Genomic DNA, 26,103 nt, shown 5'->3' on the forward strand with positions numbered 1-26,103 from the left:
TTTTTGAACCAGGTTGTCCCACAGAAAGCCATGCCAAAGGAGGAAGAACTCTTTGAGTTGTCACATTGATTTTCAGTGTCTCTAAATAAAAACACAAACATCATCTCACAATCCCAATGCTGCATAAGAGATCTTTGCAGCCTAGCAGCAGTTAGAAAGGGAATAATTGTGAATTAGTACAAATATTGGGCATTACCTGGGGGAAGAATTGAATAGTGTTCTGAAAATAGCTTTGTCCTTCAGGATCTTAGCCAAGAAAAAATCACATACCAGGTTTCTGATTAACCTTTCCTACTCAGAATATGTTATCTCAGGAGAAATGCTTGAAAAGCATGAATATACAGGTTCACAGGCTAGCAGAGCCAGGACAAAGCTAATGACCTTTTTGGAAGAGGAACTCTCATTAAAGTTTTGATCTATAGAGCCTCTGTAAGGTTTCCTAAAGTAAGAAATTTGAGGGGAAGACTAGAAAACAAAATGGCACCAGGGGCGCCTGGCTGGCTCAGTTGGTAGAGCATGCACCTCTTGATCTCAGGGTCATGAGTCCAAGTCCCACGTTGGGTGTAGAGATTACTTAAATACATAAACAAATAAATCTTTAGAAAACCAAAGGGCACCAAAATGCATCTCTGTAGATTGAAAGCAGTTGTAAAGACAAAAGCAAATGGGGTATGCCCAGTAAACACATAAAAAGATGCCCAACATCACTAATCATTAGAAAAATGCAAATCAAAACTACCATGAGATACCATTTCATACCCATTAGGAAAGCTACCATCAAGAAAAGGGAGGGGGGCACCTGGGTGGCTCAGTCAGTTAAGCATCTGACTCTTGATCTCAGCAACATATTAAAGCCCCGCACTGGGCTTGGAGCCTACTTAAAAAATAAAATAGAAAATAGCAAGTGTTGGCAAGGTTGTGGAGAAACTGGAACCTTTGTGCCCTCCTGATGGAAATGAAAAATGGGACAGGGGCTGCAGAAACCAGAATGATGACTCCTCAAAACATTAAAAACAAAAGTACCGTATGATCCAGCAATTTCACTTCTGGGTCTAAAGTCAAAAGAATTGCTATTAAGGTCTTGAAGAGATATTTGTGTGTGCCATGTTCACAGCAGCATTCTTCACAATAAAGCTTGGGAGGCACTTATTGTCTTCCTTCTGGATGCCCTGCTACCGATATAGTGCCCTGTACATTGTAGGTGCTCATTAAATCCTTCTTGAATGAACAACAACATAACTGAATGAATGACATCCGGTAGGCAGCATGACTACAGTCAGAAGTTTCATTTTACTATTAACTAGAAATTCTTGAAACAATTTTGTAAGAAATCAGCTTATGTTTTCCATTTAAAGAGAGATCTGGGCATCGTCTGAGTTACTTTTTCGTCTGACTTTAGGACAACTATTTAATGAAAGGACCACCACACTGAATCACAAGACCCATTCTGACCTGACTCACCATGTTTCATGCTGTGTATCCTTGAACAGTCTCTGTCCTCAGTTTCCTCATCTTTAAACCAGAGGAAGGAGACCACTTTTCTTAATTCCCAGATTCATTATAAGGATCAAATGAGATCATGTACAAGAAATCCCTCTGGAAGCTGTAAAGCACCATATAAATGTAAGGAAATCTTGTCTTTATACTCATCGTTCTCTGGAACTTTGAGAAGATAAACGTTGAGGTTGCTTCATACCAGGGGTCTAATAGTTTCCAGCTGCAGGCATGTGAGACCCAGGCTGAAGTGGGGCTTCTGCTCCGAACTACATCCATTTGCAGGTGAGCGCTGCCCCCTGGTGGAAATAGAAGGGCAGGGACAATTGCGGTGAACAATTTGGGATCGCCAAGGAAACGAGTTATTTCCACTTAAGCTTAAAAAAGGTTTTTTTCTAACGTTTATTTTTGAGAGAGAGAAAGAGAGAGAGATAAACAGAGCATGAGCGGGAGAGGGACAGAGAGAGAGGGAGACACAGAATCTGAAGCAGATTCCAGGCTCTGAGCCGGATGCGGGGCTCCAACACGCAAACCGTGAGATTACGACCTGAGCCGAAGTCAGACGCTTAACTGACTGAGCCACCCAGGCACCCTTCAACTTAAGCTTTTTTTAAAAAATAGCTTCTTTCCTTCTTTTGTCACAAAAAGTCCTTTGGAATTTTTTTTACATATGCAGGATACATACACATTACACCAATAATTTGTCTAATTATTATTTACAGTTAATAATTAGGCACTGAAGAGATTTTCAATTCTTCATGTTTTGATATTCTAATTCTTTAATATTTTAATTCCAATAATTCAATAACTCAAAAGAATAATTTGACAATACAACATGATAAGACTATCGATGGCAATATGTAAAATAGGTATTTGCGTGGGCATAGATAATTTAGAGAAACTATTTGTATCTAAAATACACTTATGATGGGGCACCTGGGTACCTCAGTCAGCTACGCATTTGACTCTTGAGTTCAGCTCAGGTCACATGATCTCACAGTTAGTGAGATAGAGCCCCATGCCCGGCTCTGCACTGACACTGGGGAGCCTGCTTGGGATTCTCTCTCTCCCTCTCTCTCTCTGCCCCTTCACTTCTCATGTATGCATGTGTTCTCTCTCTCTCTCTCTCTCACTAAATAAACAAATAAATATTTTAAAAATAAATCAATCAATAAGGGGCACCTGGGTGGCTCAATTGGTTAGGCATCCAGCTTCGGCTCAGGTCATGATCTTGCAGTTCATGAGTTCAAGCCCAGCATCAGGCCTTGCTGCTGTCAGTGCAGAGCCCGCTTTGGATCCTCTGTCCGCCCCCCCCCTCTGCCCCTCCCCGGCTCGTGCACATGCACTCTCTCCCCTCCTCTCTCTCTCAAAAATGAACATTAAGCAAATTAAAATAAATAAGTAAAATAAAATACGCTCATGGTGCCAGAATCTCAAGGCTATCTAGAACATGCACCAAGCCTTCACCTGGCATGTGCCTGGTGACTCTGAACAAATTGTTTAACATTTGTGGGTCTCAGTGGCCTCATCTGACAAAGGGGCTGAATTAGGTAATATCTAAGGCCTTTTGCGGCTCTAAACAAATCCCACAACTTTGCCCAGAAAATACATTTAAATGCCATGCCAATGGCAGCCACTGTGCCAGATGACCAGGCTTCAGACCGCTTATGCCAACACAGTTCCAGAAGACAGAACTGTCCTGGGGCAAAACAATTCTATACCTGTCTTCACCACAGAACCTGGAACCAGTCCAGCCCAACCAAATCCCTTCTACCCCTCCTTTTCCTATCCTCTCCACCTTCTTCACCCCCAGCTTCCTGTCCACTGCCTCAAGAGGAGGCTTCTCAGGTCACTTCTTGCTCATCTCTCCTGCCCTCTCAGCTGGACCTGCTCACACTCCCCCCACACACCCCCAGTCATTCCAAACTCTTTGACGCAGAAGGTTAAACACAATCCAGCTTCTGCCTGATCCTGACCATACATTTCTTAAAGACTGTGCCCATACACCTCTGCATTTACTTCCCATTATGTCTTCATTTCTATATTCAGCTTTGAACACCAGATATAGTAGCTATTTATGCATTAAATAAAGGAATCAGTCAATATTTATGTTATTGTTCAAGGTAATAAATAGGTGCTATAATCATGGTAAGACCAGAGAAGTTACAAGGATCATATTATTTTTAATAACAATTTTTTTTTTTTGCTATGGGGGGATGAAATATATGTTCCTTTACTTAATATATACCTCTTTATATACCTTTGAATACCTCTTTATATATCTGCCTGGTAATTAAGACCCTACTGTAGCTGATGGTACCCTATCACAATCTTACTTAACTTTTAAAACTTTATGATATCTGGTGCCAGATAATGACGGTATATTCCTAGGGCCTAGATGAAAGTAAAGGATTACTCACCCAAAATTAGAAGTTAAAATAATGAACTTAATATAGAACTAACCCTGTTATATTTAAGATAAAAAATACCCCAAAGCAACAGCCAGGGATGTTAGACATCAATTTACAAAAAAAAAAAAAATTACCTAATTATACATAATTTCATGCTAATCTGAATGATGCCATTTCTCTTCTGGCATGCATAACTCAAATAGAAACACCCCAACAATTGTGTATAAAAGCCCAAAGACACCATCAGCACATGATATTCTGTCCTCCTTTGAAATTACTCCTATCTTCTTCCAGACAGGGTGAACGTTTCTCATCCTATCATGTCTCTCCGATTTTCTAGTGGGTCTAGGCATATTTGCTTATGGTCTGGAGCTGGGTCTGTCAGACCATCCAGTGGAGGCTTAGGCTTTGCAGGCAGCAATGCATGTGGCAGCTCTGTGGCTGGAAGTGGATTTTCCTGTGCCTTGGGAGGGGGCCTGGGCAATGTTCCTGGGGGGAACCATGCTGGTGGCGTCCTTGGAAACGCTGCTTGTGCTGGCTTTGCTGGAAGTGAAGGGGGACTTCTGTCCGGGAATGAGAAGGTGACCATGCAGAATCTTAACGACCGCTTGGCATCCTACCTGGGAAACGTGCGAGCTCTGGAGGAGGCAAATGCCGAACTAGAGAGAAAAATCAAGGGCTGGTATGATAAATACGGGCCTGGATCTTGCCGTGGACTTGATCATGACTATAGCAGATACTACCAGATAATTGAAGAACTTAAGAATAAGGTGAGAAATTACAAATTTGGAAATACTCAAAGTATTTAAAACTAAGAATTACCTACCCAAAGACATAAAACTAGAACAGGAAATGCCTCATAACTGTTATCTGTCATTTATATCATATTTATTATTTCTTTTGATAAAACATTCTTCCTATTAGTCAAAAATACGCACTTTGAATCATGGTTTCCAAGTAACTTAGATGATCTTTGTCTCTTTTTCCTCTGTCTTCTTCCAATAATCACAAGTGAGCGCGGTATTCCAAGAAGAGGCTAATCTGTGCACAGTAGACAGGAAGGCCCGCTTCCCAGCTGGACCTGCAAAAGTCCTTTGGGTCCATTCTGGATGCCATGCTGCTGCTGCTGCTGTTGCTTCTGCTGCTGGAGGCAGGGGAGGTGGTGGCGACAATGCCACAGCCAGGACCACTTATAATGGCTGTGCAGGCCGTACCGGGGGTGAGGGTGTCCAGTTGGTATGGGGGGCAGCGGGAGGACAGGCTGAAACAAGCCTTGCACCCTGCCCAGGGGAAGTGCCGCCATTTCCACATTCACACAAAGACTCTGCCTGGGTTAGGGCAGCCTTGGCCAGAGTGAATTGGGACCATAGGTGGTACCAAGAATCTCACCATGGTAGTGGAGGCAGAGTAATGGTTGTCACTGCCAACGTGGCACTGCCCATCATTGGGCTGGACAATGCCTGCCAGCCTTCCATCCAGCGCAATATGGGTCTTGGCATCAGTGGTAAACACCAGCAAGTGGGAGGCATCATTCCTCCAGCCAATCTTCTCCTGTTAAAAAAAAAAAAAAAGCAAAAGAGAGAAAGCAACTTAAGCCACATCATTGGTAGAAAACAAAGATCCAAGGACTTCCACGCGTGAAGGGCTGAACAAGTCGTCTCGAAGAGGGGCCTCAGTCCCAGTCCTCAGAACACAAGCCAGAGCTTTTCCAAGTTGAAGGTTTCTGTCTCTTAGGAAAAGAGTCTCAGCTGATTAGTTCAGGCAGCTGAAAGACACCTACTTCAACTCCAAATATAACTTTTCCAGTGATAATCACATGGCCCATCTAGAAAGCCACCGGCAAGTACGAGCCCGGGCTGGGCTAGAGAAATCCCAACTGAACACCTGCCCGCTTTGCTAAGGTTCATCCAGCCTTGACTCTGACACCCTTCTAGAAAAGGTGGGAAGATGCTCTTCCCAGAAAACATCTGGGATCACTGAGGTTCAGAAAAACGTCTGCTCTGGCCAGGGAACGATACAAACAAAGGCTGCATAACAGGAGAAATGTGCTGCTCATACTATACAAAACTCTTTGTTCCTCTCTCTTATTTCGCACAGAAACCCCCACAGTTGGACCACCTTCTTCCCCATTTTAATCTACGCCAACCACACCCGCCACTCCCTGCCGTCCAAACTCACATCACAGACTGTAGCCTGCATGATGGCATCAAAGCCACCCTCTGGGGCATCTCGGTTCCGCGACACACTCTGCTTCTTCACTTCCTCATTGAAGCGGGTCACCTGGTCAGTTAGTGTCAGCACATGTTTGTAGCCAAACATAGGCAAGCAGGTGTTCTTCATACTGGTGGAGGGAGGGAGATAATTGAAGCAGAAACCCTAACTGGAAAAGGCTGCATGAGGAGTAAGAGGGAGAAAGGGGGAGACAAGCATGGGTAGCACAAGGCCCAGGCCGATTCCATACAACCGCCACTACCCAGACTGTTCAGACTCCAAACCCCTCTAATGACCCAAGTCATCATGGTGGCTTTGCCTCCAGCTGGCCTCCAAGATAAGATAGTGAGCTATGGAACCAGTCTGCCTGGGTTCAAGTCCCAGCTCCTCCACTTACTAGCCATGAGACTGTCATATGATAGGTCAAAATGAGAGGGTCAAAATGATAGGTCATATCTCCTAAGAGTTATTGTGAGGCTTCCATGAGTTGACTCATGGAAAGCGCTTATATCAGAGTGAGGCTCCAGTTGTTACCATCACCTTGGACTTAACACCTCTCCAAGGTAACACTGACACAACAATAAAGCAAAAGCTCATCAACAACTTCATATCCGTGAACCACCAACAAATTGATAGATCTGCAGCAGACTAAACCAACCAACAGTTTAACTGATGGCTGACATCTTTACTGGGGAACTTAACAACCCAGACAGAAAGTCAAAAGGGTACCTCGTATAACTCTGAAAACAAAAAGGTAAATTCATCCATTGTCTGGCTCAGTAACCATCCTTTGAAATGATTACACTCCATGGATGTTCAGGGTCTTTACCAATTAAATAAGCCATTCAGTTATAAGCCAAAGTGTCAACAGAAACACACATATCAATTTTCAGACTATTAGAGAGGTCAGTAAATATCATTTCCACTCTTTTTATATTCCTCCAGGACTTAATCCCCCTTGCATATTAACTCTGTAGTACGCATAACCTTGATGATGAGGAGACAATGGAATCAATCCTTCCGAAATTATAATTCCTCTATTTATTCATCCATAAATGTCTCTCTACTTTTTTATCTCCTTTCCCTCTCGTTTTCTCTTGTCTCCTACTTCTTTGTAACAAGACCAAGAAGCTGATGAGTTTTCTTTCTGGAAATTCTCCACCCTTTCTTTTCTTTTTTTTTTTTTTTTTGAATTTTTTTTAATGTTTTATTTTTGAGAGAGAGAGAGAGAGAGACAGAGTGCGAGCCGGGGAGGGGCAGAGAGAGAGGGAGACACAGAATCCGTAGCAGGCTCCAGGCCCTGAGCTATCAGCACAGAGCCCGACACAGGACTCAGACCCACAAACTGTGAGATCATGACCTGAGCCAAAGTCGGACACTCAACCGACTGAGCCACCCAGGTGCCCCAATTCTCCACCCTTTCTAAATGCCCATCTGTCTAATCCTCTTCCCAAGAGTCACAAAGATTTTGGCAGTTACTACACTCCAAACAGCCTTGGATTCTACTGCCACAATGCTCCGGATCAACAGGCCAGCTCACTTGCCAGACAGGAAGACCAAGGTAGAAAACAGACAGGATTTGGCCAGACGGCAGCCAACGAATCTACCCCAGAGCTAGAAACAGGCAACAGGACTTGCACCTGCCTGAGACAATGGCAAGTGATGCTGCCCTGGCTTCTCGGAGAGGGACTTACTCATAGCAGGGGTTTTTGAGGGCCTCTGGTGGGGAGATATACATGTACGGTGACACAGGCTTGTCCACAAAAGCCCCAAAGCCAATCCGCAAGTTACTGGTGATCTTGCGCGTCTGGGAGGCCAGCTTGGTGCCCAGGTTCTGGATGCTCCACAGATCATCCTTCATGGAGTAAGACAGGTCCATCAAGTAGTAGATGTCCACAGGGTAATCCTCCACCTGCCGGACTTGGACGGAGAAAATCTTCGAATCATCTGGAAGGCAAGAGGATGTTTGTTTTTCTCCTTTTCCCGCTCTAAGACTTAATAAGTGGATTTGGACACAGTTGGGATTGAGTAACTTCTTGATCAAACCAGACTGGAAAGCCCTGGTCCTTTCTCTTCTCCCCCTAATTCTATTCCTCTTACAATTCTTGATCCTCTTATTTAATTAATTAATTAATTAATTAATTAATTTATTTATTTATTTAGAGAATGAGCAGGGGAGGGGCAGAGGGAGAGAGAAAGAGAGAGAGAGTGAGCGAGAGAGAGAGAGACCCAAGCAGGCTCCATGTTTCACGCTGAGCCAAACACGGGGCTTGATCCCACAACCGTGAGATCATGAGCTGTGCCAAAATCAAGAGTGGGATCCTTAACCAACTGAGCCACCCAGGCACCCCAATCCTCTTATTTTAACCTCTTTTTTTTTTTCCACCTAAAATTCTCCACCCTTTCTAAATGCCCATCTGTCTAACCCTCTAGGTCCCAAGGGTCACAGAGGTTTTGGCAGTCACAACACTTTCAACTCTGTAAAAGGCACGAACTATGTCCCACCCTCCTCTGAACCCCCTAGCACCTAACACATGCCTTGCATGAAGAGGGTATTTGGTAAAATTCTTCTTGATGTAATTGGAGAGTCTAAATCAATGCTTCAAAAAGCCTGTCTCAGCCTAATCCTTGTCCCCCGAAAGTCTCCTGCCCCTATTTTATCTGCTGCCATGCCTTTGCCCTAATCTTACCTGGAAAGGGGGCTTACAATTACAGATTACTTTCTCATTTTGTATCTCATCGGAGCCTCAACACAAAGCTATAAGTTAGGTAAAACAAGCATTGGGAAAAGAAGAAATAAACATTTTTTCCAGTTCCTACTATCTTAGAAGAGTTAAGTAACTTGCGCAAGGTCAGATAGCTAATATATGGGGCAGTCAAGATTCAAACTCAGATCTTTCTGATTTGAAGTCCCAATACCTTTCATTTTCTTCTGTTCTCCTGCCCATACCACCCCCAACATCCTTCTCTTCCCACCCCATTTCCATTGTGAGCTACATCCCCAAGGTTCAGGCCTCCACCTTGTACCCTGTGCCCATCTGTCCGGGATCTCTCCCCAGAAAGAGCCCCATCCCTACCTGGCCGGAGCCGGAGCGCAATCCTCTGGGGGCTGACTTGAGTAATCTGGGAGCTGTCTCCAGAGCCCTTGTCGCTGAGGGGCCTGGCCTCTAAGATGCGGGCCTCACTGACGGGGAACTCGATGGACTCCAACGCACAGTCATCCTTCAGCAGATTCTCTTTCAGGTTACAGCGGGGCGAGCCCAGAGGGAGGGCCTGTAAGACAAGAGCCCAAGCTGAGGCCCTGTGGTCAGAGCCATGTGGCTCTCTGCGTCCTCCAGGCTTTGCCAACTCCCAACAGCCTAGAGTTTACCCAGCACTCCGGAGCTAAACCAGCATAAATGAACTCGGGTGGTCCCTCCTAAGAGAGCCCATTGTACAGAAGGGGAAAATTGAGGTACCGGAAATGCTGGGTGAGCGCCTGTTGGTGGATTGATAGCTAGGAAGAGGGCCAGTAGAGTAGGATGCCTGCTAGACCAGCAGTTTTCAAACAGAAATGCAACCCGCACGTGAGTCCCAGAAATCAATGTAGAGGATCTCAACCATCAATGCATTAAATAAAGTACAGAGCACAGGAGTAGACTGGCAGAGACTCTTCAGCACTGCCTCTTACTAGCTGGCTCCGAGGGCGAGTCACGGAAGCTCTCCATGCCTCGATTCCTCAGCTGTCATGTGAAGATAATAATAGCGCCCCACACAGGGATGTTATGCAGGACTAAATAAGACAATGCACATGAAACACAGAGTATAGTGCCTGCCTGAGGATAAGTGCTCAATAAAAGGTAGCTATTGTTATGAGATGCTCTATAAATAGTTCCTGGATAAGTCGGTTATAAATAAACTCCACAAGCTGGGGCGAATCCCATGATGCCAGGCACTGACCAGAGCCTCCCCTATCACTTTAAGCTTCCTCCCTTACCCTGGACACAGGGCATTGAGCGCCCTTCCAAAAACCCTGGCCTATATCCCACAGCCCTTGGAAGCTCTGTGTGTGTCTACACTGGAGTACTGAGTGGGGGGCATGCTGCACTGGAAAGAAATCAGGAAACAGGCTCAATGCTAGGTCTACCACTAATGAGCACGTGACCCCAGATAAGTCATTTCACGCCTTTGAGCCTCAGTTTCCTCACCTGTGGGACGAGGGGGTCAGGTGACATGGTGTTTTCAGTTCCTTCCTGCTCTGACGTCCAGCACATTTAGCCAGCACTAAATGTGGGCACAGATCCAGGAGGGCTCCTTGCCAGGTTGGGAGAACTGGCCGGAAAGCCGGAAAGCCCTTCCCTGGACCTATTTCACAATATTTAGGCCTTCAGGCCCTCGATCCTCACCCCCATCCCTACCCACTCCCTCTCACAACCATTTCCAGAAGTCAGCTGAACAGCCCGCACCAATATCCCAGAAAAACTGGTGTTAACATTTACTGAGAACTCACCGCATATCCCGCACAGCGACACGCACTTTATGTGGACACAGCTCTGGTTACAGTTCCCTCGTGCTGGAACTGTTGTTATTTTCTAAGTGAAAAACCTGAGGCCCGGAGGCTTCACAAATGAGGAACCCGATCTTGCAGGAAAGACATCTAAGGCTTGGAGAAGTTAAGTAACTTGCCCAAAGTTACAGAGCTAAGAATGGCAGAAGAGAGGTCTAACTAGATTATCTGACTGTAATTATCCTCTTAAAGTGATAGTTTGTATTAAATTCTGTATAGAGTGAGGAACAAGGCAGAGAAACAGGAGTGTGGAAGCGACGGTCCTGGGAAGAGTCACACATGAGAAGGCCCGGGTAGGGAACAGAATGCAGGATGGGGATGTGGCTGGTGTGGGAAGGATAGATAATGTTCTGCCTCCTTAGCCCCTGCAGGTGACTAGTAGCCATATTGCCAAGGGAGGGATGTGGCCACAAGGAACCATCCATACTCAAAAAATCAGGACTCTGTAGCCTAAAACTCCTCCTGATGCTTGAAGTCTCTCTCCCTCTCATGCCCAGCCCTTGCCTGATAGACTGAAAGTCTTCCCCATGTGGAGGGAAACATGAAACCAATAATGCTATAGACTGAATGCCTGTATCCCCCCCAGAACTCACATGTTAAACCCTAACCCCCAAGGTATTAGGAGGTTGGGCCTTGAGAGGTGATTAGGTCTTGAGGTGGAGCCCTCATGATGGGAGTAGTACCCTTAGAAAAAAGGCCCCATGGGGCACCTGGGTGGCTCTGTCAGTTAAGCATCTGACTTCGGCTCAGGTCATGGTCTCACGGTTCGTGAGTTCGAGCCCCGTGTCGGGCTCTGTGCTGACAGCTCAGAGCCTAGAGCCTGCTTCGGATTCTGTGTCTCCCTCTCTCTGTGCCCCACACACACTCTCTCTCTCTCTCAAAAATAAATAAAACATTAAAAAAAATTTTTTTTAAGAAAAAAGGTCCCAGAGAGCTCCCTGGCCCCTTCTGCCATGTCATAGCAAAAAGACAGCCACTATGACACAAAATTTGCTGGTACCTTGATCTTGGACTTCTCAGCCTCCAGAATTATGGGAAATAAATGTTCTCAAGCCATCCAGCCTGTGGTATTTTAAGTTTATTTATTTATTTCGAGAGAGAAAGAAAGAGTTAGCATGGGGTGGGGGGCAGAGGAGCAGAGAAAGAGAGAGAGAGCCCTGATGCAGGGCTCGATCTCACAAACCGTGAGATCATGACCTGAGCCAAAACCAAGGGACGCTTAACCGACTGAGCCACCCAGGCCCCCTATGGTATTTTTGTTATAGCTGCCTGAATAGACTAAGAGAAACGGAATGAGGACCATCCTGGCCCAGGCAAAAAGGCTATTAGCCAGACCTAATTGTAAAAATAAAAGAAATGGATCAATTGAAGTGAAGTGACTTATCCAAGGTCACAGCTAATAGTAGTCGAGCCCACTTTCCCAGAATCCTATCTTTTCCCCATTTTCAACACCAACCTGCCTTTGAAATTTTTTTTCACGTTAGGCTCTCGGGAGTCTTTCACTCTTGTTTACTCCCTCCCATTCTGACTGCTCTTTTTTGACCTTATTTATTTCTCCTTTTTGAAAATCACCCTCCCCAACTTGAAATCTGACATTCTTCCTCCACGTTGGGGCCTCATCAGATTTCCTCCCTTCTTTTCTTCATGAAGTGTTTATTGTTCACTATATGCATTTCTAAGGAACTGGGGCTAAGGCTCCCAATGATTACAAAACTGAAAGTGTTTTCCCTGCCAAAGAGTAGCGTATGGTCCAGTTCAGCAATGACAGAAGCATCCAGGGACTAACCAGGAAATGACTGCCCAGTGGCGTAACAGCAGCAGGATGGCTTCATCCTTGTAACTTATGGTGTAAGTTCCAAGAGGCCTGTAAGAAGAGGAACCAGAAGGAAGTGAGGTGTGACAGGGAAGATTTTCCTTGGGAGATGGGCTTGAAGTGAGACCTTAAAGATGCCCCAAGGCTGGTGCTCAGCCCCAGGGAGAAAGAAGGTCTCGAGCAGGGATTTTACCAACTCCTTCAATAGACACTGGGTGCCTGCTGTGTGGATGGCACTGGCTTGGGCCTTGGGGATTCACTGCCCAGCCATGGTCCCTGCCCTCATGGAGCCTACAGTCTAACAGGAAGACAGACATTAAATGGTTGTAATCACGTGACAGAGAACAGCCAACATTTTTGGAACACAGTAGCAGTTATGCTTGTGTTTGGCTGTGAGTCACGAAGACCAAAAGTGGCTTAAAAGAAACAAAAGTGCATCTTTCCCTCCCGTCGAAGTCCAGAGGCTGGCCGTCCACGGCTGGGATGGCAGCCATTCTGCACAAAGCCCTCCGGACCCAGGCTCCTTGTACCTTATGGCCCCGCTGTGTGTGACCTCTCTTCATGGTCTAACATGGCTGTTCTGGCTCAGCTACCGCTTCTACCGGGGGAGGAGCTCCGGAAGCATTTCCTACTTGGTGAGCCTCCTCGGGCACCAGCACGACCTCTGTGGTGGTGGGCTTGTTCACGCGAAGACAGAAGAAACCCCTGTCCTCTTAGTCACCCCTTCCCTCCCCAGCCTCCCTCCGGCCTGACATGCCAGTCAGCACTTGCCCCACCAGGGAAGAGGTGTGGGTGAAAGGCGACCTATTTCCAAGTTTTTCTTTGGACTGACTTCCAGGATTTCAAACCATGACCCGGGCCATGTCTTCGTCTGCTCGGGCTGCTGTGACCAATTGCCACAGACCAGGGGGGCTTAAACAAAAGGCATTTATGTTTCACAGTTCTGGGGGCTGGAAGTCCGAGATCAGGATGCCAGTCTGCTTGGGTTGGTGAGGACTCTCTTCCTGTCTTCCTGTCGTATCCCTAGAGAGGAGAAAAAGTGGGGAGAGCAGGAGAGGGAGAGAAGAAGAGAGGCAGAGGCTAACCCCATATGAGGGCTCTACAATCGTGACTTTGCCCAAACATGGTTATCAAAGGCCCCACCTCCAAATACCTTCACACTGAGAGTAGCAAGCTGGGGCTTCAACATATGAATTTGGGGAATTCAATTTGGGAACCGAATTTGGGAACATAATTCAGTTCTGTAGCAGACCATATACTCTATAGGAATAGGACTGAGCCCACTGTGGTCCCTTCCACCACCCTGAGGGGGGGCCGACTGTTGACCTAAGAGGGTGGCCCTTCAAGGAGGTCGAATGAAGGTTGGGGGAAGGGCCATCCCAGATCCTGTGCAGATGGGAGGAGGGCTCCGGCCTGGGGCTAGCAATGCCATCGTCCCCGTGGGGTGACGGCCAGTGATGGCACACGGAACAGCTGCTTTTGTGGAAGGATGAAGGCGACTGGATGTGCCCACAGCCCAGACTTCCCATCTCCCAGCGCCTGGGACAGTAAACACAGACCCTGGTGTAGCTTCCTCACCACCCGAGCCCTGCGGACAGATGCTGCAGAGGAAGCTTCCTGCTCCAGCTCAGAGAGGATGGGCAGCTTCACTGAAAGTTCCCACCATCAGAGGGGATGAACCAAAGCAGGACACAGGGAGGAGATTTAGGGAAGGTTCCTGCTTACACTCTCCCCTGCTCTGCCCCTTCACCACTGCCCGTCCAAAGGTCATTGTGTGCGTCCTGGCTCCTAAGCCCAGAGCCTGTCCTGCCCCCTGGAGACAAAATGGGGAAGGCAGTCACTAGGGCCAAGGTGATTACGGAATGGGGTCTGCTGAGGCCACAGGCAAATTTCAGAGAGATGACGATAAAGAGCATTATCAACTTAGCGAACACCTACTATGTGCTGGGCGCTGTGCTAAGCACTTCACTTTTTCTCACAGCAGCCTGCGAGATAAGAGTCCTTATCCCTGTTAAGATTTTTAAGACATGACAGAGAATGACAAGCTCTATTCTTTAGTCTCTTAATTTCCCTGCTGCAGTCGAAGGCTGTAGCATGGTATAATATTAATATTCCCAGAACGCCATTTTCATCAAGTTGCTTCCTCAATTAGGACTTCCAAAACCTCCCTAAAAGCTACTGGTCACTCCCAAACTTTTCTGTCAGTTTCTTCCTTTATTTGGCCCTATGCTCCTAGGGACACCACTTGCTGTGGCCAGCTGACCTCTTTCCCCTCAGTTAGCTCCCCCATTCTGCTTCCTCCTCCTCCCCCCTTCCTCCTCCTCCTCCTCCTCGTCTCCCTCCTCCTCCTCCTCCTTGTCTCCCTCCTCCTCCTCCTCCTCCTAGTCTCCCTCCTCCTCCTCATCTCCCTCCTCCTCCTCCTTGTCTCCCTCCTCCTCCTCGTCTCCCTCCTCCTCCTCGTCTCCCTCCTCCTCCTCGTCTCCCTCCTCCTCCTCCTCCCCGTCTCCCTCCTCTTCCTCCCCGTCTCCCTCCTCCTCCTCCTCCTCCTCGTCTCCCTCCTCCTCCTCCTCCTCCTCCTCATCTCCCTCCTCCTCCTCCTCCTCCTCGTCTCCCTCCTCCTCCTCCTCCTCCTCGTCTCCCTCCTCCTCCTCCCTGTCTCCCTCCTTCTCCTCCTCCTCGTCTCCCTCCTCCTCCTCCTCCTCCTCCTCATCTCCCTCCTTCTCCTCGTCTCCCTCCTCCTCCCCGTCTCCCTCCTCCTCCTCCTCCTCCTCCTCGTCTCCCTCCTCGCCTCCACGTCCTCTTGATCCATCTCATTCCTCCCTCCTGATGCGTGCTCTTCTTTCTGCGCAAATGATTCCCACCCTTCAAGACCCAAGTCAGGCTGCCCCCCCCCGCCCCGCACCCCCAGCTTTCCCCGCTGCCAGAGGTCTGTGCTAATTATCGATGGCCACAATTTAGTCTCCTTAACACAGCTGTCAAGTTGGAACCCAAGATATCAGAGCTAGAGGAGACCCTGGAGACTTCCAGTGGAGTGTAATCACCCGAGAGCAGCATTTCGCGTAGTGACATCACGTGCCTGGGTGGCGGTCTGTAAAACGTCCTTGGTTACCAGGGCTTTCATTCAGGTGGAAGGTGTGTTGGTGGAGACTGCCAGTGGTGCAATACCCGCCTCACACCGCTAGATGGCAGAATTGCAGCGGCATGTTTCCGCTGGGCGCCCAGGTGTGATCGCACAGCTGGACCCGAGAAGCGGAGGAAGAGGAATTCTCAGGCTGGGCTGGAAGGAACCCTAAGAAGTCACTCAGTCCATCACTATGCCTTCAGGAAAATGGGGGGTTTATTCACTTGCAAAGACTCACAACTATTAGCCAGCTTGCTTCAGTAACCCCACAAAATTTTGCAATGAGGGGTCAAAGGGAGGACACTATCCCGGACACGTCCAGTCGGCTCCTAAGTCGCTTCCGTGCTCGTCTTCAGTCCCACAGGTTGCAAAATGAGGAGGATGATGAGCTCATCGTTAATCCCTTGCAGCTTTCTGATACTGACCATTTAGAACTCGACAAACTTCTTGCTATTCAGTTTTAGTCCATTTGCTCTCTTTTCATAGTCATTGTGGTTCTAGAACTTTCAGTGGTAGAAAGCATTCACTCAGAAGAACTATGGAGTGCACCGTAGTAGGTGCTTTGGGAGATTAACAAAACAAAACAAAGTTTTGAGTTTAAGCTCTCTTGGAGGACAAACAACCTGCATGTGAATAGTTAAACTACGTTAAAAGACGAAATAGAAGAAAGGACACCAGGCAGTATAAGTCTATGTATCAAAGGAGAGGCTTGGGATCCCACAGAGCAGTGGGAGCTCAGAGGAGATGTAGTCAGGGAGGGTTTCCCAAGAGGTGTGGCAAGCTTGGATCTCCACCAACTAGAACCAGTCTCTGTCTTTTAGGACTTGGTAAAAAGAAATAGGGAAGAATGAAAGGACAGGGAGAAAAAGAACTGGAGAATGGGACGAGAGGCGAGCAGAATGGAAGAGAGATAGAGGGGTGAGCAGGGACCACACTCTGGAGTGATGTGCACCAATTCAGAGGTAGAGAAGACATATAAAAACAATCTAAAGGTAAACTGGGAAAGTACTTTCTTTTCTCCCCTAACCTTGTAGAACCACAGAATTATAGACTTCCAGGCTGGGAAGAGACCTCTAGTTCAAACCCTTCCATCAGAGCTGTGTAACATGACTACCCATTGTTCACTCGAATACTTACCGTGATGTGGGACTCGCCACCTCTCAAGGTAACCCATTCCATTTGAGAGAAACTCTAATATTCTTCTTAGTAAGAATCTGATATTTACACTTCTGAGATTTCTATCAAATGGTCCTGGCTTTGTCTTCCAAAGTAACCCAGAAAAGATGTAAGAACATTCCCCATGACAGAAGTTGGCATTTCTTCTTTCCTCAGCTGAGGGCCTACCAGCAGGTGCTTGTTCCAGGCCCAAATCCTTGAATCCATTTAACGTGGCCAGTTGCTTTCTAACTTGTTCTATCTGGGGCTCAGTTCTCTCTTAGCAGTGTACTTGCACACTTAATTTTTTTTTAATGTTTATTTTTGAGAGAGACAGACATGAGTGGGGGAGGGGTAGAGAGAGGGAGACACAGAATCTGAAGGCAGGCTCCAGGCTCTGAGCTGTCAGCACAGAGCCCAACACAAGGCTTGAACTCACAAACGGCGAGATCATGACCTGAGCCGAAGTCGGACGCTTAACCGACTGAGCCACCCAGGCGCCCTACTTGCACACTTTAGAGTCTGGAAATTAATCTTCTGGACAGAAAAGATGTAATTGAGGTCAAAACTGCCAGCACAAAGGACTGTACTCTTCCCGTTCTTCTTGCTCTGAACATATGCACATCATATTCTTATTGATTCTAACATTAAAAAAATTTCCTCATTTAGGACTTATGCCTTCTTGGCCTTATTGCTCACAGCCCCATGCCCCAAGTTTATGTTCACAATCAGCCCTCAGCTGCCCCTCCTTCCACCTTTACGGATAAGAACCCTCAGAACCTCTTTCCTCAGCTCCATCGGCCTCTTTGGAGCTCCTTCCCCACCTTTTTCCTTATTTAGTTGTTTGTGATTTGCTTTTGAATACCATCCATTCCGCTGGTACTAGGAACAGAGATTTAACCATAAAAGGCCCTTGTGGGCATATTCATGCTCTTTTTCCAAGAAGATTTATACTTTTCATCATATTTTCAAAGGGGTCAGAGAACCAGAAAAGGTTAATAACCATTGTTTCACAGTCTTTGTGGGATTCTGTTTATCTTTTCCCTCATTGTTCTGACATTGCATCTGGTGTGGCCAGAGTTCCTTCCAGACTACCATGACCTCTAAGATAGCTCACCCCCTTCTCGAAGGACTCTCTTCACTTCTGCCTCTCTCCCAGACATCCCTGAGTCACACTTAGGTTTAAAGAGGCAATTCCACTTCCTCTGTGGCCCCCCTTTGAGCTGACTAAATGTTCCTACCAAGCTGGACCCACGTGGGTGTGCACCACTGCCCCCCTCCCAGCTGGAGCTCGTTGAATTTCTACCGTCACTTCTCTTCCCTTATCACATTCGATGGCCTCCTCTGGGCTTCCAGACAGTGGGTTCCCTGTGGATGTGAGTCTTCTTGGTGGTCAGTATTCTCATGCCTACTCTCCTACCAGTTTCATTTTTCTTAGACAGAGTCCATTGTCAAATGGAGATGAATCCCATCTCATAAATTTTTGGTCATCCCCAAGACAGTATGTGCAATTTCTACAAGAACTTAGTCATTCTGTGTTTATATGAATCTTATCTGGTGCCTCTGGCAACTAAGGGCCACAGTCAGTGTGGAGATAGGGGCTTGGGGTTGTCTGCGTCTCAGTTTTCTCTGTGGCACGTGAGACTTTGGTCCCAGCCTTTGAGGACCGGGAACTGCACATCTGGCTGGGCTGGTCTCAGGGCTCCCTCAGCCTCCTGACCCTCAGGCTTCAAAGGAGATTTAAAGGTAGCCCCCTGGGCCCTACCACCCCTTCTCCCATTCCATCCCAACCCAGGCTCACTGTCTGAACTCAGCTCCTCTGTGCCCTACATGCTATGGAGAAGCCAGGGCTAAACATCCAGCGTTGACAGCGCGGTTACCAGTTGGAATGTGAAGAATTCCACACCGACTTCATGCGTTTTACTGCTGGTACTGCAACTTTTCGTTTGCCTTAGAATTTCGTCTTTGTGACAGTTTGCCAGGGTCTAGTCTCTTGTACTGAAAAAGCTGGCATGGTGCCAGGACTTTGTTGTTTAGGAAATTGAATAGAATCTGGTCCTTGCCCTCAAGGAATATCGAGACTGATGGGTAAGCTAAGACATGTTTTGTGCACAAACACGAAAACATCAAGCAGAAGACAAAGGCTTGTAAGACTGATACTCGCAAAGAAGTGGGGGGGGGGGGGAGCTTGAGAGGGAAAAGCAGGCTTATTTCCAGTTAGGAGATCACAGAAAGCTCGTTGGAGGAGGAGGAGCTGACATTGAAAGAGTAGAGGTGGGGGGGGGGGGGTTGATCCACACCCACAGAAGCGGTAGAGCAGTGGGTTAAGAGTAGAATCTCAAGGGAGTAGATCCCAAGCACTTGGGTCACTCAGTCGGTTGAATGTCCGACTTCAGCTCAGGTCATGATCTCATGGTTTGTGAGTTCGAGCCCCGCATCGGGCATGTGGCTGTCAGCGCAGAGCCTGCTTCGGATCCTCTGTCTCCCTCTCTCTCTGCCCCTCCCCTGCGCATGCTCTCCCTCTCAAAAATGAATAAACATTAAAAAAAAAAAAAGAGAGTATAGTCTCAGGGTCACAATGGGTCTATGCTCAGGAGCGGTGTGACCTCCAGCAAGTTTCTCAACCTCTCTGAGCCTCAATTTCCCAATCTACAAAATGGAGATAACAGTAGTACTGACCTCATTTGGTTATTAGGAGATGGATTAGTGAATGAATACATGTAAAACACTTAAAACACTGTCTGTCACTGTTTGAAGGATTCAGTAACTATTAGCTCTATAGGGGAGAAGAATATTCTAGGAAGAGGGAACAACTCCAGCAAAAGAAGGAAAATGGAAGAACAATTCTTCTTTAAAAAAAAAAAAAATTAATTCCAGTATAGTTATCATATGGTGTTATATTGGTTTCAGGTGTACAAGATACTGATTCAACAATTCCATATATCACCCAGTGCTCACCATGGCAAGTGCACTCAAGAGCTACTATTCTTTTGGGAATAATAAAATAATGATAAAAGTAATAAATATACCAAAATAATAAAAATACCTTGCAAACAAATGGAGAAGAAATAATGTTCATTAGAATACAATTGCCTTTACTGCATACCTATCCTGTGCTAATTCTCTTCTGTGCTTTCCATGCAATGTTCATTTACTGTTGTTTTTTTTTAATTAAGATTTTTTTTAAAAAAGTTTAATTATTTTTGAGAGAGAGAGAGAGAGAGAGAGACAGAGTGCACGTGGAGGAGGGGCAGAGAGAGACAGAGACACAGAATCTGAAGCAGGCTCCAGGCTGTGAGCTGTCAGACAGAGAGAGAGAGAGAGAAAGAGAGAGAGAGAGAATCCCAAGGAGGCTCTGTGCTGTCTGCACAGACCCTGAGGCAGGGCTCGATCTCGCAAACCATGAGCTCCTGACCTGAGCCAAAATCAAGAGTCAGACGCTTAACCGACTGAGCCACCCAGGTGCCCCATTTCTTCTTTCCAGTACTCTTCCTGGGGCAGGCATGATTATCCCCATTCTACAAATGAGGAAACTGAGGCTGATAGAGACTAAGTATCACAAGAGCACTTAGAGAGCGAGCAGAAACTTCAGGAATCAGACCCGCATCCGTTTACTGCCTAAGCCTGGGTTGAGTTTCTAGCTATAGTCTCCTTGCCTTCCTTGGATCCCCCTTCCCCACCCCTGAGTCCTTCACCCCACAGCTTTGCATATACAAACCTGCCAGCAGGTTAAAACAAACAAACAAACAAACAAACAAACAAACAAACAAACCAAGGCTACAAACTCCAAAATACCAAGGTGATTTGGAATAAGGAAGTGACCAGAGACCCTTCCCAGGGAGCAGACCTCAAAGGAACCGGGGAATGCTACTCTGGGCTCCAGTTGAGAAAGTGAGAGGAGGGGACACCTCCCCGGTGACCCTGTCCCTTTCTTTGTAGCATCTGAGGCGTCTGGTTGAGCTGAATTTGAGGGTTGCTGGGTGGGGGAGATGGGACAGGAAGAGAGTATTCCAGGGCAGAGTCGGAGAGGCAGTGAGTCACTGGTGTGATAAGATCTGCTGCTTGGGTGGATAGGTTACTAAATTTCTTTTTTCCTGCAGGTTTGGACTTGTTAGGAGTAGTCCTGATACACAATCACTCCAGCATTTATTTGCCTTTTTTTTTTTTCTATCTCGATAAGAAATACAATTAAAAATTGCTGCAGATAGATAGGGCTGGGACTTACGGCTTAGAGCCCGCGTAGCTCGTTTCTTGAATCTTCGGCGAGTTTGTCATGTGCTTGTCCTCCATGTGTTGCCACACTCCAATTAGTTTTTGAGGGACTTTGAAAGTTCTGTCCTCTTGCCTCAAAGGGCACCCATGGTCCCTGCCAGAGTGTCCCAAATGTCCATTATCAACCACTTTTGGCGGGCGTAGGCATTGAAGGGTCCTGGGTGTAGCTTGTTAATTGAATGTTTGGGCTTGGGAGTTGGAATGCCAGGGTTTGACGCTGAGGACTATGGTTTATCAATGAATGAGCTTGGGCGAGTGGACTGTTCCTTTCTGTACTTTATTGTCCTCATCTGAGAAATGGGGATAAAAACAATACTCATCTCGCTGAGGGGTTCTGTGAGGATTTTACAAGGTAACATGTATGAAGCATTTAGCACAGTGGCTGTGACATAATAAAATTGCCCTCAATTGGGGCGCCCGGGTGGCTCAGCTGGTTAAGCGTCCGACTTCGGCTCAGGTCATGGTCTCACGATTCGTGGGTTCGAGCGCTACGTCGGGCTCTGTGCTGACAGCTTGGAGCCTGGAACCTCCTTTGGATTCTATGTCTCCCTCTCTCTCTGCTCCACCCCTGCTCGTGCTCTGTCTCTCTCTGTCTCAAAAATAAATAAGCTTTGAAAAACAACAACAAAATAAACCCTTAATAAATGTTGGCTATGAAGTTGTTACCACTCTGTCATCTTGCCTTATTCAGTGGATTGCCCAGTAACAGTTCTGAGGCAAGAGGAAACATCACATTTTGTGATCTGGGCAAAGGAAAGCTCCAGAAAGAACAGGGCATTCATTAAAGTAGGATGGTTTCAGTTGAAGATTTGATCACGTACAAGTTCCGCTGAGCATTTAAGGGTTGGGGGTGAGGGTGCAAGCTCCTAGGGAAGGACCAAAGAAACAGGATCAGGAGGACAGATGAAAGGTGGTTGGGAGAAACTAGCGAGGGATGGGGAATAAGGCCCTTGGGGTGGTCACAAGTGTGAGCCCCTGAGGGGAGGAGAATGGAGCAAGAGGAGTGGAGAGGAGAGTGGGGGGAGGGAGGGCCAGAGAAGTGGAGGTGTTCTCCTGCCAGGGGTCCTGGTGAGGGTGAAGGAGGCATGACTCTCCCCTTCCACACCTTCCTCAGTTCCTCAGGCCTCGTGGCTTCCAGGTCAGGGCCTAGGACCGCAGGTCTTACTGGGTTGGAAACAACAAGAGCCATGGGGAAGTGAGCCATACTGCTGATCACACTCCCAGCTCACCATCATCCCCCTCTTTGTCATCCTTTCAGGGAAAAGCTGAATCCCAGGGGCCCTCTGTTCGGCCCAGACCTTGGTCTAGTGCCCAGGTTTTTCCGGTGTGGCTGCCGTATCTCAGAAGTCAGCCGGGCATGGCTGAGAACTTCTTATAATTGTCAAGACAGGAAGTGGTCAGGACCTGGAAATAGAGCAGTCCTAGGGGGTGGGAGGGTAGGGAGAAGGCTTTTCTGGTGGAAAAAGGCCTTGGGTGCCTCCATGGGCCATAATTCCCTTGCGTAGACTTCCTGGGCTTGACCTGGACTGCAGAGACCCTACGGGTAACTGTTTCTTTGTAGACTTCCCAGTTTTATCTCAGAAGTGGGCAGCGCGAGAATGTTGTATTCCAATAGGAATTTCTCCCATTAACATGGCAATGCCCACCTGAAACATTTGGGGGTGTCTGCCATCCTGTACCCACACTTAGTGTGAGGGAGACAATGGGTTGTAGAATCAGGTCAACCGGTTTTTGTTTTTTTTTTTTTTGTAATATTCATTTATTTTTGAGAGAGAGAGAGAGAGAAAGAGAGAGAGAGAGGACAGAGCATGAGTGGGAGAGGGGCAGAAAGAGAGAGAGATACAGGATTCAAAGCAGGCTCCAGGCTCTGAGCTGTCAGCACAGAGCCCAGTGCGGGGCTCAAACTCACAAACTGTGAGATCATGACCTGAGCCAAAGTCAGATGCTCCACCGACTGAGCCACCCAGGCACCCCAGATCAACCTGTTCTTCGTTCTAGCTTTACTACCTTCCACCCGGGTGCCTTGACTACTACTGCTACTAATTGCCTCTTTATCCCTCCAAGCCTTACTTTCTGCCTCTGTTAAAAGTTATTATGCGGTTATTATGAGGATTAAGGAAGATGATCAATATTTGTAAAGAAGGAGGTATACAAAAAGAGGAGGGTATATATGCAATGTACTATTGTATATGTGCCAAAGATCACCCATGGATCGGTACAGGGGCAGGGAATCTGACCTAGGAGCTGTCAGAGGATGCTCAGTTTGACCAGCAACAGCCTCACCCATAGCCTATAATGTCCTCCCACCTTAACTGGGCCAACATTGCCCAGGGGTCTAGCGATAGGAGCAATGAAGAAGCAGATGGGTGTCTTGACTTCTAGGCAGAATCTGGGGATTTTGACTAGGAATCCAGCAGAGATGAGTTGATCCTAAGGTGGAAAAGCTAACTCACATTTATTGACTACTTACTACATGCCAGTGACTGTGCTGTCTTACGTTAATTTTTTTCCCATCTAACTCCCATCTTGCAGATGAGGAAACTGAGGCCGAGTGAAGTTAAGTAACTTGCCCCAGGTTACTAACAAATGGCAGAGCTAGTTTTTGAATCCTGGCCACCGGACTATGGTGAGTTCAATCCTGACATTACTCTCTCTCAAGAGGGGGAGTAAGGAGGGGCGCCTGAGTGGCTCAGTCGGTTGAGCGACCGACTTTGGCTCAGGTCATGATCTCGCAGTCCGTGAGTTCAAGCCCCGCGTCGGGCTCTGTGCTGAGAGCTCAGAGCCTGGAGCCTGCTTCCGATTCTGTGTCTTCCTCTCTCTCTGACCCTTCCCTGTTCATGCTCTGTTTCTCTCTGTCTCAAAAATAAAATAAACATTAAAAAAAAAAATTACAAAAAAAAAAAAGAGGGGGAGTAAGGAGAGCCTGAAAGGGCTAAGACATGTGTCTGGAGCCCAGCTGCAAGCTTGTATTCACTGGAGCAGAGACTCAATGACTGGGGATTTAGAAAGACACAAAACAGGAATTGGGTGCCAGAAGCCAAGCAGCAGCTCTGTTATCAGAACATGGTGTTACCCTGGCTTCAGGGTTGGTTGGGGAAAGGGCCTGAATTGGTTTCAGATGGAGTGTAAGCAGTTACGCTATGCCTTCTATGGGCATAGAGCCTGAATCCTTGAGTCTTGGCCAGGTGGTACCTTGTATGCTGAGCTGGGATGCAAAGTCCTCGGCTCTCACTTTTTTTTTTCTCAGCAGAGATAGTCCTGGTTCATGAGAGGATGCACCCCAAGACAGAAGTTGATTGTCTTGGGCCCAACTGGGCTCAAGCCCCAGGAGGGCGGGCCCCTGGTGTTCTTTGCTACTGTATCTCGAGAAGGACCTGGAACATAGCAGGTACTTGATATGTGCTAGGGAATGAATGTAAAATGCCAAGGCTGAGCTCCTCTCTCCCCAACTATCCTGATAAAATCTAGGAGTACTTTCTCAGAGAGCTCCCCGGAGTCTAGACATTCCAAGCTATACCAGTTTTAGTCATTTTGGACTCTAAAAAGTCCATTTTCCTTCAGGCCAAAGGAACAGCTAGGTCAGCCTTTTCTCAATGGACAGAAGGACCTCTGCCAAATGTGTAGGAGGAGAAGATTCTGAGCCAATTTGCGACTCCACACTTTGTCTCCTTAACTACAGGAATGGATTTGCATTGAGAGATCTACAGTCTTTCCACAAATAGTAACAATAATAATTACATATTCCTCTGTGCTTTTCAGAGTCCAAAGGGCTTTCACATCCATGGTCTCATAGAACCTCATAACGATGTGTGTGTGTTGAAGGGCGGGGGTTAGAGTTAGAGTGGGATTGGTGGTGAGGAAAAGGGCAGGGACCAGATGGGTTATTTTTTACAGATACAGGAAATGACTATAGAGAAGATTTGGACTTTTTCAAGATCACGTAACTAGTATGACTTTTAAGGCAAGCATGACTTTTAAGGCAAGAGGTCTAGGAAATGGCCAAAACCTGGTTCCTCCAATGAAGATCTGAACAGGGGTGGGGCTTCCCCAGTGGGGCAGATAACTGGTGAGACCACAGGTAAAGGATCCCTAGTTTGGTGTCAGCTCAGCTATGGTCAGGCAAGGGGCCAGATAACATGATTTTTGCCTCTTAAAGGGGCAAAAGTCTTGGAGAAGATCTACATGTCATGCCTTCAACACCCCTCCCCTCCATCCACAGACTCTCAAGAAGACCGCAGAATGGACGCTCTGTGTCCACCATTGTTGCTCAATTAATATTTTATTTCATTATTTATTTATTTAATTAAAATTTTTAACATTTGTTTATTTTTAAGAGACAGAGCACGAGCAGGGGAGGGGTGGAGAGAGAAGGTGGGGGGGGGGGGGACACAGAATCCGAAACAGGCTCCAGGTTCTGAGCTGTCAGCACAGAGCTCAACGCGGGGCTGGAACTCATGGACCACAAGATCATGACCTGAGCCGAAGTCGGGCGCTTAACCGACTGAGCCCCCCAGGCGCCCCAATATTTTATGAAAATTAGTTAAGAAATTAGTAGAAAGTAATTAGTAGTTAAAATTAGTTGCTAAGAAAGTAAGAAAAAAAAATAGAAGAGATTCTCTTACATGCTGAGGTCCTACTGGGCGATGTAAAGATAACGAACTACAGTTCCCGCTCTCCAGGAGCTCATTGTTCAGCAGCGATGGAGAGGTGAGCGTGAAAAAACTCATAATCGCAGAACTTCTGCTTCTGACTCTGACAAAGTGGTATGGGGCTCTCTCTCCCATGTTAAACAATACATTTAGACAAAATGTTTGAGGAGCTGCTTTGGACGCCGAACTAAAACCACCAAGGGAAGGGAAACACGTGCGGTGAGCCCTACGGCTGCCCCACTTTCTGCTTGGGGGGACTGTCTGGATGGCATTGCGAGGAAGTGAACCTAAGAAGTGCATGGCGGTCTCACCCAAGAGCACAGCTTAGAGCTGGAGGCTGCTGAGGGGGCTGTCATCTGTGGGGAAGGTTCTTAGAGTGGAAGTGGCTGACTGGAGAGGCGCCCCCAGAAGTCTGCATGGGTGTCCTCCGG

General features: G+C 47.1%; 1 protein-coding gene across 1 annotated transcript; it reads right to left on the bottom strand.

Moving 5' to 3' along the window:
• Nucleotides 1-4,911: 4,911 nt before the first annotated feature.
• Nucleotides 4,912-25,750, bottom strand: LOC109261628 (integrin beta-3-like). Its single transcript, XM_053892223.1, has 7 exons — nt 25,646-25,750; nt 17,513-17,633; nt 15,641-15,711; nt 9,194-9,389; nt 7,811-8,063; nt 6,084-6,246; nt 4,912-5,456 (listed from the first exon to the last, which is right to left on the bottom strand). The coding sequence occupies exons 1-7, from the start codon at nt 25,748-25,750 to the stop codon at nt 5,217-5,219; spliced, it is 1,149 nt and encodes a 382-aa protein (XP_053748198.1). The 3' UTR covers nt 4,912-5,216.
• Nucleotides 25,751-26,103: the final 353 nt, after the last annotated feature.

Source organism: Panthera pardus, unplaced genomic scaffold (assembly GCF_024362965.1).
Source record: "Panthera pardus isolate Hobbes unplaced genomic scaffold, ASM2436296v1 HiC_scaffold_3, whole genome shotgun sequence".
Taxonomy (NCBI): domain Eukaryota; kingdom Metazoa; phylum Chordata; class Mammalia; order Carnivora; family Felidae; genus Panthera; species Panthera pardus.

Coding starts and splice junctions, on each gene's coding strand:
- LOC109261628 (XM_053892223.1), bottom strand. CDS start 25,750: ATGAGTTTTTTCACGCTCACCTCTCCATCGCTGCTGAACAATGAGCTC. Junction 15,712..17,512: donor GGTTCTGAGGGTTCTTATCC/GTAAAGGTGGAA, acceptor TCTCGGGTCCAG/CTGTGCGATCACACCTGGGC. Junction 9,390..15,640: donor CATCTAGCGGTGTGAGGCGG/GTATTGCACCAC, acceptor CTTGTCTTACAG/GCCCTCCCTCTGGGCTCGCC.